The sequence below is a fragment of the Tubulanus polymorphus genome, chromosome 4 (assembly GCF_964204645.1).
Source record: "Tubulanus polymorphus chromosome 4, tnTubPoly1.2, whole genome shotgun sequence".
Lineage (NCBI taxonomy): Eukaryota > Metazoa > Nemertea > Palaeonemertea > Tubulaniformes > Tubulanidae > Tubulanus > Tubulanus polymorphus.
The window spans coordinates 1,041,028-1,053,459 of record NC_134028.1 but is presented as its reverse complement, the minus strand read 5'-3'; the positions used below and the strand labels follow the sequence as shown (position 1 = coordinate 1,053,459).

At 39.2% G+C, this 12,432-nt stretch overlaps 3 protein-coding genes across 3 annotated transcripts; all 3 read right to left on the bottom strand.

Moving 5' to 3' along the window:
• Positions 1-743: 743 nt before the first annotated feature.
• Positions 744-2,282, bottom strand: LOC141903338 (vesicular acetylcholine transporter-like). The gene is made up of 2 exons (XM_074791442.1): positions 1,466-2,282; positions 744-1,129 (listed from the first exon to the last, which is right to left on the bottom strand). The coding sequence occupies exons 1-2, from the start codon at positions 2,280-2,282 to the stop codon at positions 744-746; spliced, it is 1,203 nt and encodes a 400-aa protein (XP_074647543.1).
• A 2,183-nt stretch (positions 2,283-4,465) lies between these two features.
• LOC141903337 (vesicular acetylcholine transporter-like) lies at positions 4,466-5,998 on the bottom strand. Its single transcript, XM_074791440.1, has 2 exons — positions 5,191-5,998; positions 4,466-4,851 (listed from the first exon to the last, which is right to left on the bottom strand). Exons 1-2 carry the CDS (start codon positions 5,996-5,998, stop codon positions 4,466-4,468), a joined length of 1,194 nt encoding a protein of 397 aa, XP_074647541.1.
• A 793-nt stretch (positions 5,999-6,791) lies between these two features.
• Positions 6,792-11,788, bottom strand: LOC141903336 (hatching enzyme 1.2-like). Its single transcript, XM_074791439.1, has 8 exons — positions 11,761-11,788; positions 9,537-9,601; positions 9,175-9,238; positions 8,852-8,975; positions 8,185-8,366; positions 7,856-7,949; positions 7,647-7,765; positions 6,792-7,210 (listed from the first exon to the last, which is right to left on the bottom strand). The coding sequence occupies exons 1-8, from the start codon at positions 11,786-11,788 to the stop codon at positions 6,792-6,794; spliced, it is 1,095 nt and encodes a 364-aa protein (XP_074647540.1).
• Positions 11,789-12,432: the final 644 nt, after the last annotated feature.

Here is a 12,432-nt window from a genome sequence, read left to right as displayed (position 1 = left end):
TTTGACAGTCTTACTTTGAAGCAAATCTAAAAGAGTTCTTTTTGTTATAATCTCCCGATTACTATATATACATTTTCCAGGTTCGGAAGCGTGCGAGCAGCGCCATTGTTTACCCGCATAACCGGATCGTTCTATCCTCAATACCCGGCGGAACAAATCTATGGACGACTTGTGATTTCGATACTGATGTTATACAACAATTAGATTCAGAATTAGAAATAGTTGATTTGTGAAGAAGTCTCTTTTTTTGTGATTTTCAGGACGGTGCGCTAGGTGATGAACAGCTCGGCCAGCATGGTTTTATAGTTGCAAGCACTTTTAAGCACTTTTCAGCACTTTTTGTGCAGAAAAGCGTTTTTTAGTGAATTGTTCCCCATCTCGTGACACCATCCTCACTCTGGACACTCTGACCACCGCCGGTACAAATATTCTCATCTTTCAAAACCACAATCAAAAAGCGAAATGAAAAATTGAGAATCATTTCTTTATAAAAGAGGTTTTTAAGTCTTAATGAATTCAGAGCATAATTTAATTAAAAAGAGCGTTAGCGCCCGCCACAGTAAGAATTAGCGATCTCGACCGTCTAGTGCTGCCCTCTTGTATAACGATAGCGGGAAAAAGGTGAACTAACACAATACTCGCTTGCCAGAGCTTTCTTTTTATTAAAAAATACAACAATATACACAAGGAAGAGAACATAATTTTAGATGTATATTCATAAAAGAAATTATCGAGAAGGAAACTTAGGCAGCATTTCTCAAACACAGTGACATGAACGAATAGGAGATGAGTACTGCACCGATCGCCCGGAATAAAACTACAAAACCAACATACGGAATGATTAGAGTCCCTGGCGTTAGTGACCCTGTCACCGCTCCGACATTAACTATGATTAGATTCAGCGATATAATCGTTTCGTAATTATCGTCAAACCTCGAATGACACAGATCCGTTAACCATGATACATATACAGTTCCGAATATACTATGAGCAACGCGTAACAGTAAATCCGGCGCTAAAGACTGCCAGATATTGCGGCAAAATGTGAACGTTATAAATGATATTCCGGTTAGGATGAGATTGATGAGCATAAAAACCCAACGGTGTGTGAGGAATTTGGATACGATTACTGCAAATATAAAAGAACTGAACGCGCATATGATTAAAGTGATTGTCATCATTGTACCTATTTCCCATTGTTTGGCTCCCATCGAGTTGATCGCCCAAAATGGTACGAACGAATTGTACGTACTGAGACACATGGCGATTAGAAACTGCCAGACGAACATGATAATAACTTGACGATCACTGAGGATTGATTTACAAACGCCAGCGAAATAATTAGCCGATTTGCAACAGTTGCTGGTGGTACTGCTGCTGCTGGCGCTGGTACTGCTGCTGCTGGCACTGGTACTGCTGTTGCCGTTGTTGTTGCTGTTGCTGCTGCTGTTGCTGTTGCTGGTACTGTTGTTGCTGTTGCTGGTGGTGCTAGTTTTAATGTCATCCGCCGGATCGACATCGACGAACACGAAAATTCTCAGAACTCCGTCAATTACTACCAGCGACAACATGAACAGGAATGGAGCTGAACGGCCGAGCCATTGATAAAAGTACGAGGCCAATGAATAGCCAAAACCGTATCCGAGTAATTTCGCGTATGAAATGATGGAAAATGCAAAAACGCGACGTTCTTTTTCTTCGATAATTGTCGCCACGTACGAATTTCCAGCAACCTGAGTGAGACACGCTGAAGCACCCAATAGAACACTCGTAAAAATCAACATCCACCACCTATCGGCCAATGCGCACACTAATAAACTAGCGAATGATAATACGACCCCCAACATGAACGAGCATTTGTGTCCGCATCTATGAGTTAAAATCCCTGCGAATATCTGACCAGCTATCTGTACAGCATTAAACAATGCGATGATAATACCGATTTGTTGCGACTGATTGTCGTAGCCGGCCGCGGTTGTAGGGTTTACATTCGACGGCATCGTTCGTAGGTAATCCGGCAAAATGAGCAAAAAAGCCGCTATAGCCATCTTGTCGATCAGTAAGGCTAAAGCGACGATCGATATCAATGTTATCGGGTTTCGGCGACAGTGAAAAATACACGAAGTATCGTCTTTGTTAGAATCATCGGTAATTTTTGTTACATCTCGCAGTGTTCCAAGCGTTTCTTCAGTAGCACCCGCATTATTGTGTTTACGACCATTGTTATCGATGAGTCGACCACGTTCTCCGTCATTCCGGAGTTCCGGTTCTGTTATAACCATAACTGAAATTCAGTAGCGGCGGCGGGTATAAAGGAGGCCTAAACTCCACGTAAATTCCTCCGTTAGAGTAGATCCGGACTCCGTTAGAGTAGATCCGGACTCCGTTAGAGTAGATCCGGATCGAACGAACTGTTGTACAGACTCCACGCAGATGAGTTTATAGTTTACAGTTTAGTTTATTGACCCATATAAAGTAAATATAATGAGCGCAGATATAACACTATATTCAATTCCAATTACAGTGTCAAAATGGCTTTAAACATAACCACCCAGATCTACCATGTACACTGCACACATATTGGTATTTGATTTCACAGAACACCTGCTTGTCTGATATAGTTATGGTAATGTGATGCTCGTAGATTAGAAAGCTCGGATTGTTTAATGATAGTTTAATCGGGCTTTGATTGTGCGTAATTGATCAAACGAACTTTAAAGCGCTGCTAATATATAATCTAATTAGAGTTTCTCGAAGCGGAATACGTTGATGCATTAGTCTCAGTGTAGTGACAGAAATGTCTGAAAAAATAATTCCATAACATTCACGACCCTCGAGTGTTTATTCCGATAGGCAGCATATATACTGACGCGACCCCGGACCAAACAACATCGCTTATAGACACACACATTGATAATCAGCAGAATTATGCATTAAATCATTGAAATTATACCAGACTTGTATAGATACAATTTTCTGCGCGCCAATGAAGAATGATATGAAAATGAGACAAGTTGTAGACATTTTAACTGCAGTAGATTTATCATCGCTCAAAACCGGTATAATCCCATTTAACAAACAAGGAGATGCCACGCGAGGCCGGTTCCATGGGCCGTCCGAATTTTTTAGGTACCTTAGAAATTCCCTCCTCTATACCTACGAACTGAATATTTTCTAAACAAAGTAATCAGAGCGTTCAGAGTGTTTATCAATTGAGAGAATTATTTCATTCAGTAAAGCAACAGCGTTCAATGGTTCCGGGATATTAAAACAACAGAAGCCCGCCGCAGTAGAAATAGTGATCTTGCCGTCTAGTGCTGCCCCTATGTATAACGATAGCGGGGGAAACGTGAACTAAAATAATACTCGCTCGCCAGAGTCTTTCGACAGCCGGCCGTAGTGGACAGGTATGATATGTAGGTTGGTTATCGAGAACACAACTGGCAATTTGACTATAATAGAATTAGTAAATTAGTTCTAAGTAAATTTGTATTGGGAGAACGAGGGATTTTGGAAGGAAAAAGGTGGATATTTACCAAATGTTTTTTATGTTTGTTAAGATGTTAGTGAATAATTCATTCTCTTTGCATGTGTACAAATACATGTAATCATGTAATATTGATGTAATTATGTAACGTAAGTGTAATTGATTTGACCAAGATAATTTTTGCTAATAAAATATATTATAGTTACCGTACCCCAAATAAGGTGGGAAAAGCATTAAAAATTTAGGACTAATTCATAGTATCGTAGTTTATTAGAAATAGGCGCCTCAGTGATCCCTATTGTTTACTAAACGGAAAAATTATATTCCGTCGTAAATATGCGCTACTATTTTAGTTCACAGAAATTCCGCTATCGTTATTCATAGGGGCAGCACCGAACGGTTTAGATCTAGTCCAGCCTAGTCAGTCTACTATGGCATGTGAGGAATACTGAAACATTTCCTAGTCAATTCACTCATTCACCAACACTAGTTTGTTGTAAAATGAATAATTTTTTCAATACAAAAGGCTTTATTTCAGGTACATCTGCTTTTTAAAATCAGGTTTCAAGCCACTTTTAGTGGAACTCTTTTGCTCAGCGAATGTTTCAGCGTACGGTAAAGCGGCAGCGTAGAGTGACAACTCACATGCCACAGGAAGAATTCATAGGAAATTAAAGTTTATTCCTCTTCATTCAGAGAGGTCGTGCGTCGTCAATGTGTCCAGGTTTCGGAAAATGTCAACGTCGAGTTGTCGAGATGCATAAGCTTGCTTACGAAGATATCATCAGGTAAAATTCACAGGCAACAAAATTTTGATCTGAGGCAAGATTTATTTTATTTCTGAAAATACAGCAATATATAAACGTCTGAGCTTGAGAGAAATACTTACTATCCATGCACCATAAACCATACATAACACCATAGCATTCACCATTTTGTCATTAAACCTGATTTTCCAAAAGTTAACGAGAAGAAAAATTAGGCAGCATTTCTCAAACACAGTGACATGAACGAATAGGAGATGAGTACTGCACCGATCGCCCGGAATAAAACTACAAAACCAACATACGGAATGATAAGAGTCCCTGGCGTTAGTGACCCTGTCACCGCTCCGGCGTTAACTATGATTAGATTCAGCGATATAATCGTTTCGTAATTATCGTCAAACCTCGAATGACACAGATCCGTTAACCATGATACATATACAGTTCCGAATATACTATGAGCAACGCGTAACAGTAAATCCGGCGCTAAGGACTGCCAGATATTGCGGCAAAATGTGAACGTTATAAATGATATTCCGGTTAGGATGAGATTGATGAGCATAAAAACCCAACGGTTTGTGAGGAATTTGGATACAATTACTGCAAATATAAAAGAACTGAACGCGCATATGATTAAAGTGATTGTCATCATTGTACCTATTTCCCATTGTTTGGCTCCCATCGAGTTGATCGCCCAAAATGGTACGAACGAATTATACGTACTGAGACACATGGCGATTAGAAACTGCCAGACGAACATGATAATAACTTGACGATCACTGAGGATTGATTTACAAACGCCAGCGAAATAATTAGCCGATTTGCAACAGTTGCTGGTGGTGGTGGTGCTGTTGACGTTGCCATTGCTGCTGCTGCTGCTGGTACTGCTGTTGCCGTTGTTGTTGCTGTTGCTGGTACTGCTGTTGCTGTTGCTGGTACTGTTGTTGCTGTTGCTGGTGGTGCTAGTTTTAATGTCATCCGCCGGATCGACGTCGACGAACACGAAAATTCTCAAAACTCCGTCAATTACTACCAGCGACAACATGAACAGGAATGGAGCTGAACGGCCGAGCCATTGATACAAGTATGAGGCTAACGAATATCCCAAGCCATGGCCGAGTAATTTCGCGTATGAAATGATGGAAAATGCAAAAACGCGACGTTCTTTTTCTTCGATAATTGTCGCCACGTACGAATTTCCAGCTACATGAGTGAGACACGCTGAAGCACCCAATAGAACACTCGTAAAAATCAACATCCACCACCTATCGGCCAATGCGCACACTAATAAACTAGCGAATGATAATACGACCCCCAACATGAACGAGCATTTGTGTCCGCATCTATGAGTTAAAATCCCAGCGAATATCTGACCAGCTATCTGTACAGCATTAAACAATGCGATGATAATACCGATTTGTTGCGACTGATTGTCGTAGCCGGCCGCGGTTGTAGTGTTGACATTCGATGGCATCGTTCGTAGGTAATCCGGCAAAATGAGCAAAAAAGCCGCTATAGCCATCTTGTCGATCAGTAAAGCTAAAGCGACGATCGATATCAAAGTTATCGGGTTTCGGCGACAGTGAAAAATACACGAAGTATCGTCTTTGTTAGAATCATCGGTAATTTTTGTGGCATCTTGCAGTGTTTCAAGCGTTTCTTCGGTAGCGCCCGCATTATTGTGTTTACCACCGTTGTTATCGATGAGTCGACCACGTTCTCCGTCATCCTCTTCTGATATACCCATAAAGGAGATTCGGTAGCGACTGTGGGTATAAAGGAGGCCTAAACTTCACTTAAATTCCTTTTGAGTAGATAACATCGAACGAACTGTTGTAGAGACTCCTCGTAGATGAGTTATGGCACATACACTGCTTAGTTTAATGATTGTTTAATTGGGCTTTGATTGTGCGCAATTGATAAAACGACCGTTTAAGCGCTGCTGATATATAATCCAATCTAATTAGTCAGCGTGGTGAGAGAGATGCCGAAAGCAAAATAAAAATTCCTCTTTAATTACAAAAATATGCGTAGCACATGACTATGTATGAGTTTTGAACCGAAAAAACAGGATTTCGACCTACACAACATGGCATACATTATTCTGAAACAGTGTACGACACAAGGAAGCTAGATTCGCATGAATGCAATATAAAGAAAAGCAAGGAAGACACACGAGCTGATTTATAAGTAACCGGTTTCACTGCGGCAGATTTATTTTTACTCAAAACAAGTATGATCACATTTACAAACAAGGACATGTTACAGGGTGCACAGTTGTGGCAGACCAGGCCCGACCAACCTAGAATTTTGAGGTCCCTTAAAATTCCCTTTACCTCGGGATTGAATATAAAGAATAACTATTAGAATATTTAAATTTTTTGAGACGTTTTACCATTTTAATGAGAAGTTCTGAAATCTTACTGTATAAGCAATGAAATCACTACAAAGCTTGGAAATGGCCCTAAATTTCTTAAATGGACACCTTCCGTTCGGGCGCGCCTTCTTCATTGACCCTGGGTCCATCCGCGCACTGTAGTTTAATATCCCCCGCAATCTCCACGACCTTGCTCACACGTCGCGTACGATTTATCCGGATTTTTACATTTCTCATCATCAGAGTTTCTACACGCTATCGAATGTCCGCGACACGTCCATGCGCCCTTATAGATGCATTTACACGCCGACCCTGGCAGGGGAGGTACACTGATGTAACAACCACCACGTCTGTAATTACAGTCACACGGATAACCTTCGCAGTCTCCGCCACCGTTCTGGCAAGATTCAAACGTTTTATCCGGTTGAGAACATTTAGCAGACGCGTGATCTTTACATCGAGTAACTACACCAGAACATGACCAGGCGCCTTTATACACACATCTACACGCCAAACCTTTAGGAGCTGGTTTACTCACACGACATCCCCCGGTATAATAGTCGCAATCGCACTCATTTTTCTCTATAGAAAGAAAAAAAGACAATCCTTTTCTTTAAATGGAAACAACGAATATCTGAACAAACGCATTCTATTTCATTACAACCAAAATATAAGAGTGTACTGTTACCGAAACGAGAAGTTTACTGCGACCACACGGAGATGATTTAGCCCGGTCCAGGCCCGAGTTAGATTTAGTCCGCTCTTCATTAGTGCAGATCACTCACTCGTTTCAAAGTGCTATCAAAACGATGCCTGAGCATTTAACGGAATAATTTGACTCATGTTGAAGTTTGACCCGGGCTTTTTCCCAACGTTTGTTGGCGCCAAACAGACACGGACCCACTCGGAACGAGTTTAAACGTTTGGTTCGCACCAGTTTATGCCCGGGCTAAATTTGGATCGGTTGAAAAACGTAGCGATAGCGTTAACGCTCTCAGATTCACATATATATAATTACCCATAGTTGTGGAGCATCCGTAAAGTTTTCTCACCATCGCGATATCTCTTTTGTGAAGTGCACGCTTACCGATTATAGCTCGGGGATCTTTTGGGGTCAAGGTCGGTTTGCCGTTTGAGCTAGGATTAAAAAAAGAGATAATAGAAAACAGGAAAAATCATCCTCAATTTCTGGGATTCGAACCTGATGGAATTGAGAATTTGCTGTACCTAAAAGCATATTTGCCATAATGCATTATTGATTCGTAAGCATAACCTAAACCGAGGTTGTCAGTTTGAGCCTTTCTAAAATTGTATTGCATTTCTAGAAAAAAGAAAAACGTTTTAGAAATCATTTATTTTAACTAGAAACATTTACTAGCACTGCAGCAGGTATAGCATATGAGGTGCTAAATCTTAAGCCTGATTTTAAGTTGTTAGATTGGTTATAGAACTAAGATGGTATTAGACTGATCTGAAGTCTAAGCCTATGACAATGGAACCGGCTTGTGATAACCAACAAATATATATATATATATATATGTTTTTCTATCTCTTACTAGAGTCGATATTCTGCCAGTGAATATCTATATACTCGTCTCGGTCACTTCGACATTGTTCGTGCTTAAATCCCAGAGCGTGTAGAAATTCATGTTGAATCGTTCCCATACCGAGACACCCATGTTCATTCAGTGACAGATCTTGTGCACCACGACCTATCATTCCTACAAACGACGAACATCTACAACATGAAATAATTAAAAACATATTTGATTAATTTCATAGACAAAATCTAATTGAATTTGTTGAAAAAGTTCGTCGTTTTGAAATTAAATGCACTGATATTCTTCGAACAAATGCAAATATACGAATTGACGACCAAATTAGTTGCGAAGTCTATCTAGAAATTTTTTTTTCCGTCTTCAGAAGTTTATTCAAAATGGCGGTTAGTTATCATATTAACATCTTCGTTTGAACAACTAATTGTAATTTTGAATCGATCCGTGAAGATGGAAAGAAAAAGCTGACCGAAATATCAACAAGCAGATTTCATATCTAGTCAACATTACGGTTTTTTTATAAATAGAAAAATTGTCAGCGCTGTTAACATTAAGGTCCATTCTTCGGAGCTTTGTAAATATCTGGGAAGTGCACAATAAGTGTAAATTAGAAGCAGTGATGAAAATACTGCCACTAATAACTGTGTAACCAAGATAAACCATTTACCCCGAACCACTGTAAACTCTGATGTAGTTTTTCTGATGTGTCCTCTCTTCGAATCGAACACACGACTGAACAGCAACTTGAAGATCCCGAAGCGCATTTCTCACTGCACTTTTACCCCTCGAACCTGTAACAAAATATCACAGGTAATATTCACACCAAAAAACTTACCCTTCGTCAGGATGAATTGCTATCACTAGCACACAGAGTCTATTATACTTAAAAAGTGATAATCAAGTATTTTCGACGATCAGTTTTGTGAATGTTTAAGAAAGACGCATTTTTATTTTTGAAGGACGTTTGTGACGTCACATAACGAAACTTACTTAACTGACTGACGTCATAATATACAATTCCTTTCGTCCATTTTTTGATGTGTTTCCCAGCATTCTTCCGTTACAAAGAAAAACATAATTTCAGGGAATCTGATGGATCGTAGTTAGAACACGTTTGACAGAACTTGCTCCCACAAATACCACGGTTATAATGCGCCCTAATCATCACCGTGTCAACTGCTTAACTTTAACGAAATTTTGAGCAACTGGGCAGCAGTTGCATATTCATGACTCAGTCAAAAAATTGTCTTTAATCTTAAGGGTGGTTTTAATTTGGATTATCTATAGAACTAATACGGTCTTAGAATGGTGTTGACTGTGCAACTGGCCCGTGATGTATACATGTTACGTACTTTTTGATCCGGTGCAATCTCGATGTCACCTTCGAATTTTTCGGAAAACTCTTCAGGATGAGTCTCTGCAACCAAAATAAAGAAATCAGTTAATTGGGTCACTAGGACCTTAAGCCTGAAAGTGGGCTACAGCGACACCTAGTGCCACACGCTTACAACAATTTAAAGCTACTTACGTTTATATTCAATGAATTCAGGTGAAAACTGAAAAAAGACACAAATGAAAATCAATTTAGTTTTGACTTGAATGAAGAATTTTGGATCCATTTTCGCAGTTATGATTGAGAGTTAAGTCTCCAGTTGGTTGATTTTCAATGTTTAGAACTCCATACATCTGGGTAATTATTTCAGAAGATTACCAGTTATTTAATTATTCTACTAGATGGCGATTGAGTGAAATCATCCCGGTTTACGGACTCGTCAAATTGTACCGTTAAACTATTAGTTCCACGAAATTCCAATAGATGGCTACAAGTGTCATTCTCGTTGAATTCCGACCGCGAATTTGTTTTTCATGAGTAATTTTCAGAAAGAAACATTGATATACAAAAAAGGGATTAAGAGACAGTTACCCCTCCTACCGTATACTTAACAAAGCGGTTTCATTTTCAGAATTTATTTCCCATGAACCTTTTTTTTACACTGGCGCTGTATGAAGGGATGAACAGGTATAGGTCCTCCTGGGATTTAAGCTAGACACAATTTGCCCTTTTAAACATATCTTTTTACCACCTCTGTATATCATTGCTGATTTTAAAAGAAATTCTCAATTCACGACTGATTTTTGTATATTAATTCTATCATTCAATACTTTATTGACTGAAGCTAAAAGCCCCGAGCGATGTAAGTATTTCTTTCGTTGCGGGATAAAAGATATCAACCTTCGAAAAATCTTTTTAGGACTCTCTTTTTGCGACTTAACATTTGGATTGTATATCATATATCTGTAACCATTCAGTGGATCGAATGACAATTTTCAATAGATCGTTTGTTGTGCCATGTTCGACTATGACAAAATTATAGAACCGGTTATTAATTAACGAACCTGGTTCATTGCTTTGCGAAGTGAAAGGTTAAAAGATAGTGTTACTGTGTGATCTATTTACCTGTGAAGACGTTCCCACAATGCTCGAAAGCACGACTGATATCAATACGAACAGCATTTAGGATTTAGGCTGAATTTAGTCCCAATTTGTGAATTCTATGATGTTCATTGCGCGTTAAATAGGGCCAAATGGTCGATAGAGATAAAACATCTTATCACATCTGAGTATAAATCAGCCTGAAACATAGATACACAGTCGAATACGATTTATAATTATAATATAATTCGATGGTTTAACGTTTTAAATCCCCACGTGTCATTTCCCACGGCCTTCAATCCACGCAAATGACGACATTTGAAAGATAATTGTATTTCGGCTATTAGGTATTTAGGGTTGCGTTCACAGGAAGACTTGACAGTCATTAAAACTCACACCCAGTCACGTGTTCGTGAAACTGGCCTCAGGCAGAGAGGACCGCTTTATGTATTTTTGATGTAGCTCACATACGTCATATTGGCCATAAACTTTGGGTTTTAATTCCAGTTAGCCACACGCTCCTACGGCCAATGTGACGTGTATGATGTATGCGCACAGGAAAGTGTCATTGAAATTGCGAAAAAGTTTCTTTAGGAGCGGCTAATCTTTATGGTTTTTTCTTGGTCCATGTAATAAAACGGCCAATAAACAATATTAGAATATTCGACTTTAAGATATCAAACTAGTTACGAACTGCGTTGATAAATAAAGTGGAAGAATTCTCAGAATTTGTAATTGAAAACCAGCACTGAATTGTTTTACGAACGAAAACAAGTTCGATATTTCGATCAGACTCAAAATTAGATTCACGAACAATATAACTTATTACGTCATCTGAACTACGACTCACGTGACTGCCTTGTAAAAACCGTTCCATATTATGATCTTTTCGCACACGAAAACTGGACGTCAAAAACGTAGCATCGAAAAGAGTAACTTTCTTCATCTAAATCAAAAGTATCGATCCATATCGATCCATCAAATCGCTGGCGATATGAGAACATTTTACCTATTTTCGTTGCTGCTGGCAGTTTCCTTCGCGGTGACCGAGGCATGGAGGAGCGAATATCTCGACAAACGAGATACAGTTCACATGTATTGGACAGTGAAGAACAATTTGATAATATTTCGAGTTTCTGTACCGACTAACGGCTGGTTCGGGTTCGGCATTTCTCCGGACGGGAACATGCCCGGTAGCGATGTCGTAGTCGGTTGGATGGATACAAATACAACTAAAGCAAGATTAGTTGTAAGTAACTTAAACCTTCTCATACTAAAACAAAGCTCGAAATACTAACGAATTGTGCATAAATACTAATAGAAGATATTGTATTTATATTCAAGGACGCTCATTTAACTGGAAGATCTCAACCTACTGAAGATCGTATATCCGATTGGAAATTACTGAACGCATCTTCCACAAATGGACGCATGAATTTTACATTCGAGCGATATCTGGACACAGGAGACGACGCCCATGATATGACCATCAAACCTGTACAATTTTATTTCCTAATATTTCTTTCTGATTATATCTGATTAATCTTCATCCGTCTGGTGTTGATATATTGATATCGATATATTTCAGGGCATGGTGCATATAATTTGGGCATATTCCAATTCTAAGATTCCATCTTTGAGGTATACAACATACCACGGTTATGACACCAGAGGAAGCAGAGAGCTCGAAGTATCGTAGTATCGTAGTTTATTAGAAATAGGCGCCTCAGTGATCCCTATTGTTTACTAAACGGAAAAATTATATTCCGTCGTAAATATGCGCTACTATTTTAGTTCATAGAAATTCCGCTATC

Coding starts and splice junctions, on each gene's coding strand:
- LOC141903337 (XM_074791440.1), bottom strand. CDS start 5,998: ATGGGTATATCAGAAGAGGATGACGGAGAACGTGGTCGACTCATCGAT. Junction 4,852..5,190: donor CACCAGCAACAGCAACAACA/GTACCAGCAACA, acceptor TTATATTTGCAG/TAATTGTATCCAAATTCCTC.
- LOC141903338 (XM_074791442.1), bottom strand. CDS start 2,282: ATGGTTATAACAGAACCGGAACTCCGGAATGACGGAGAACGTGGTCGA. Junction 1,130..1,465: donor CACCAGCAACAGCAACAACA/GTACCAGCAACA, acceptor TTATATTTGCAG/TAATCGTATCCAAATTCCTC.
- LOC141903336 (XM_074791439.1), bottom strand. CDS start 11,788: ATGCCGAACCCGAACCAGCCGTTAGTCG. Junction 9,239..9,536: donor AGATTGCACCGGATCAAAAA/GTACGTAACATG, acceptor TTGTAACGGAAG/AATGCTGGGAAACACATCAA. Junction 7,766..7,855: donor TATGGCAAATATGCTTTTAG/GTACAGCAAATT, acceptor TTTTAATCCTAG/CTCAAACGGCAAACCGACCT.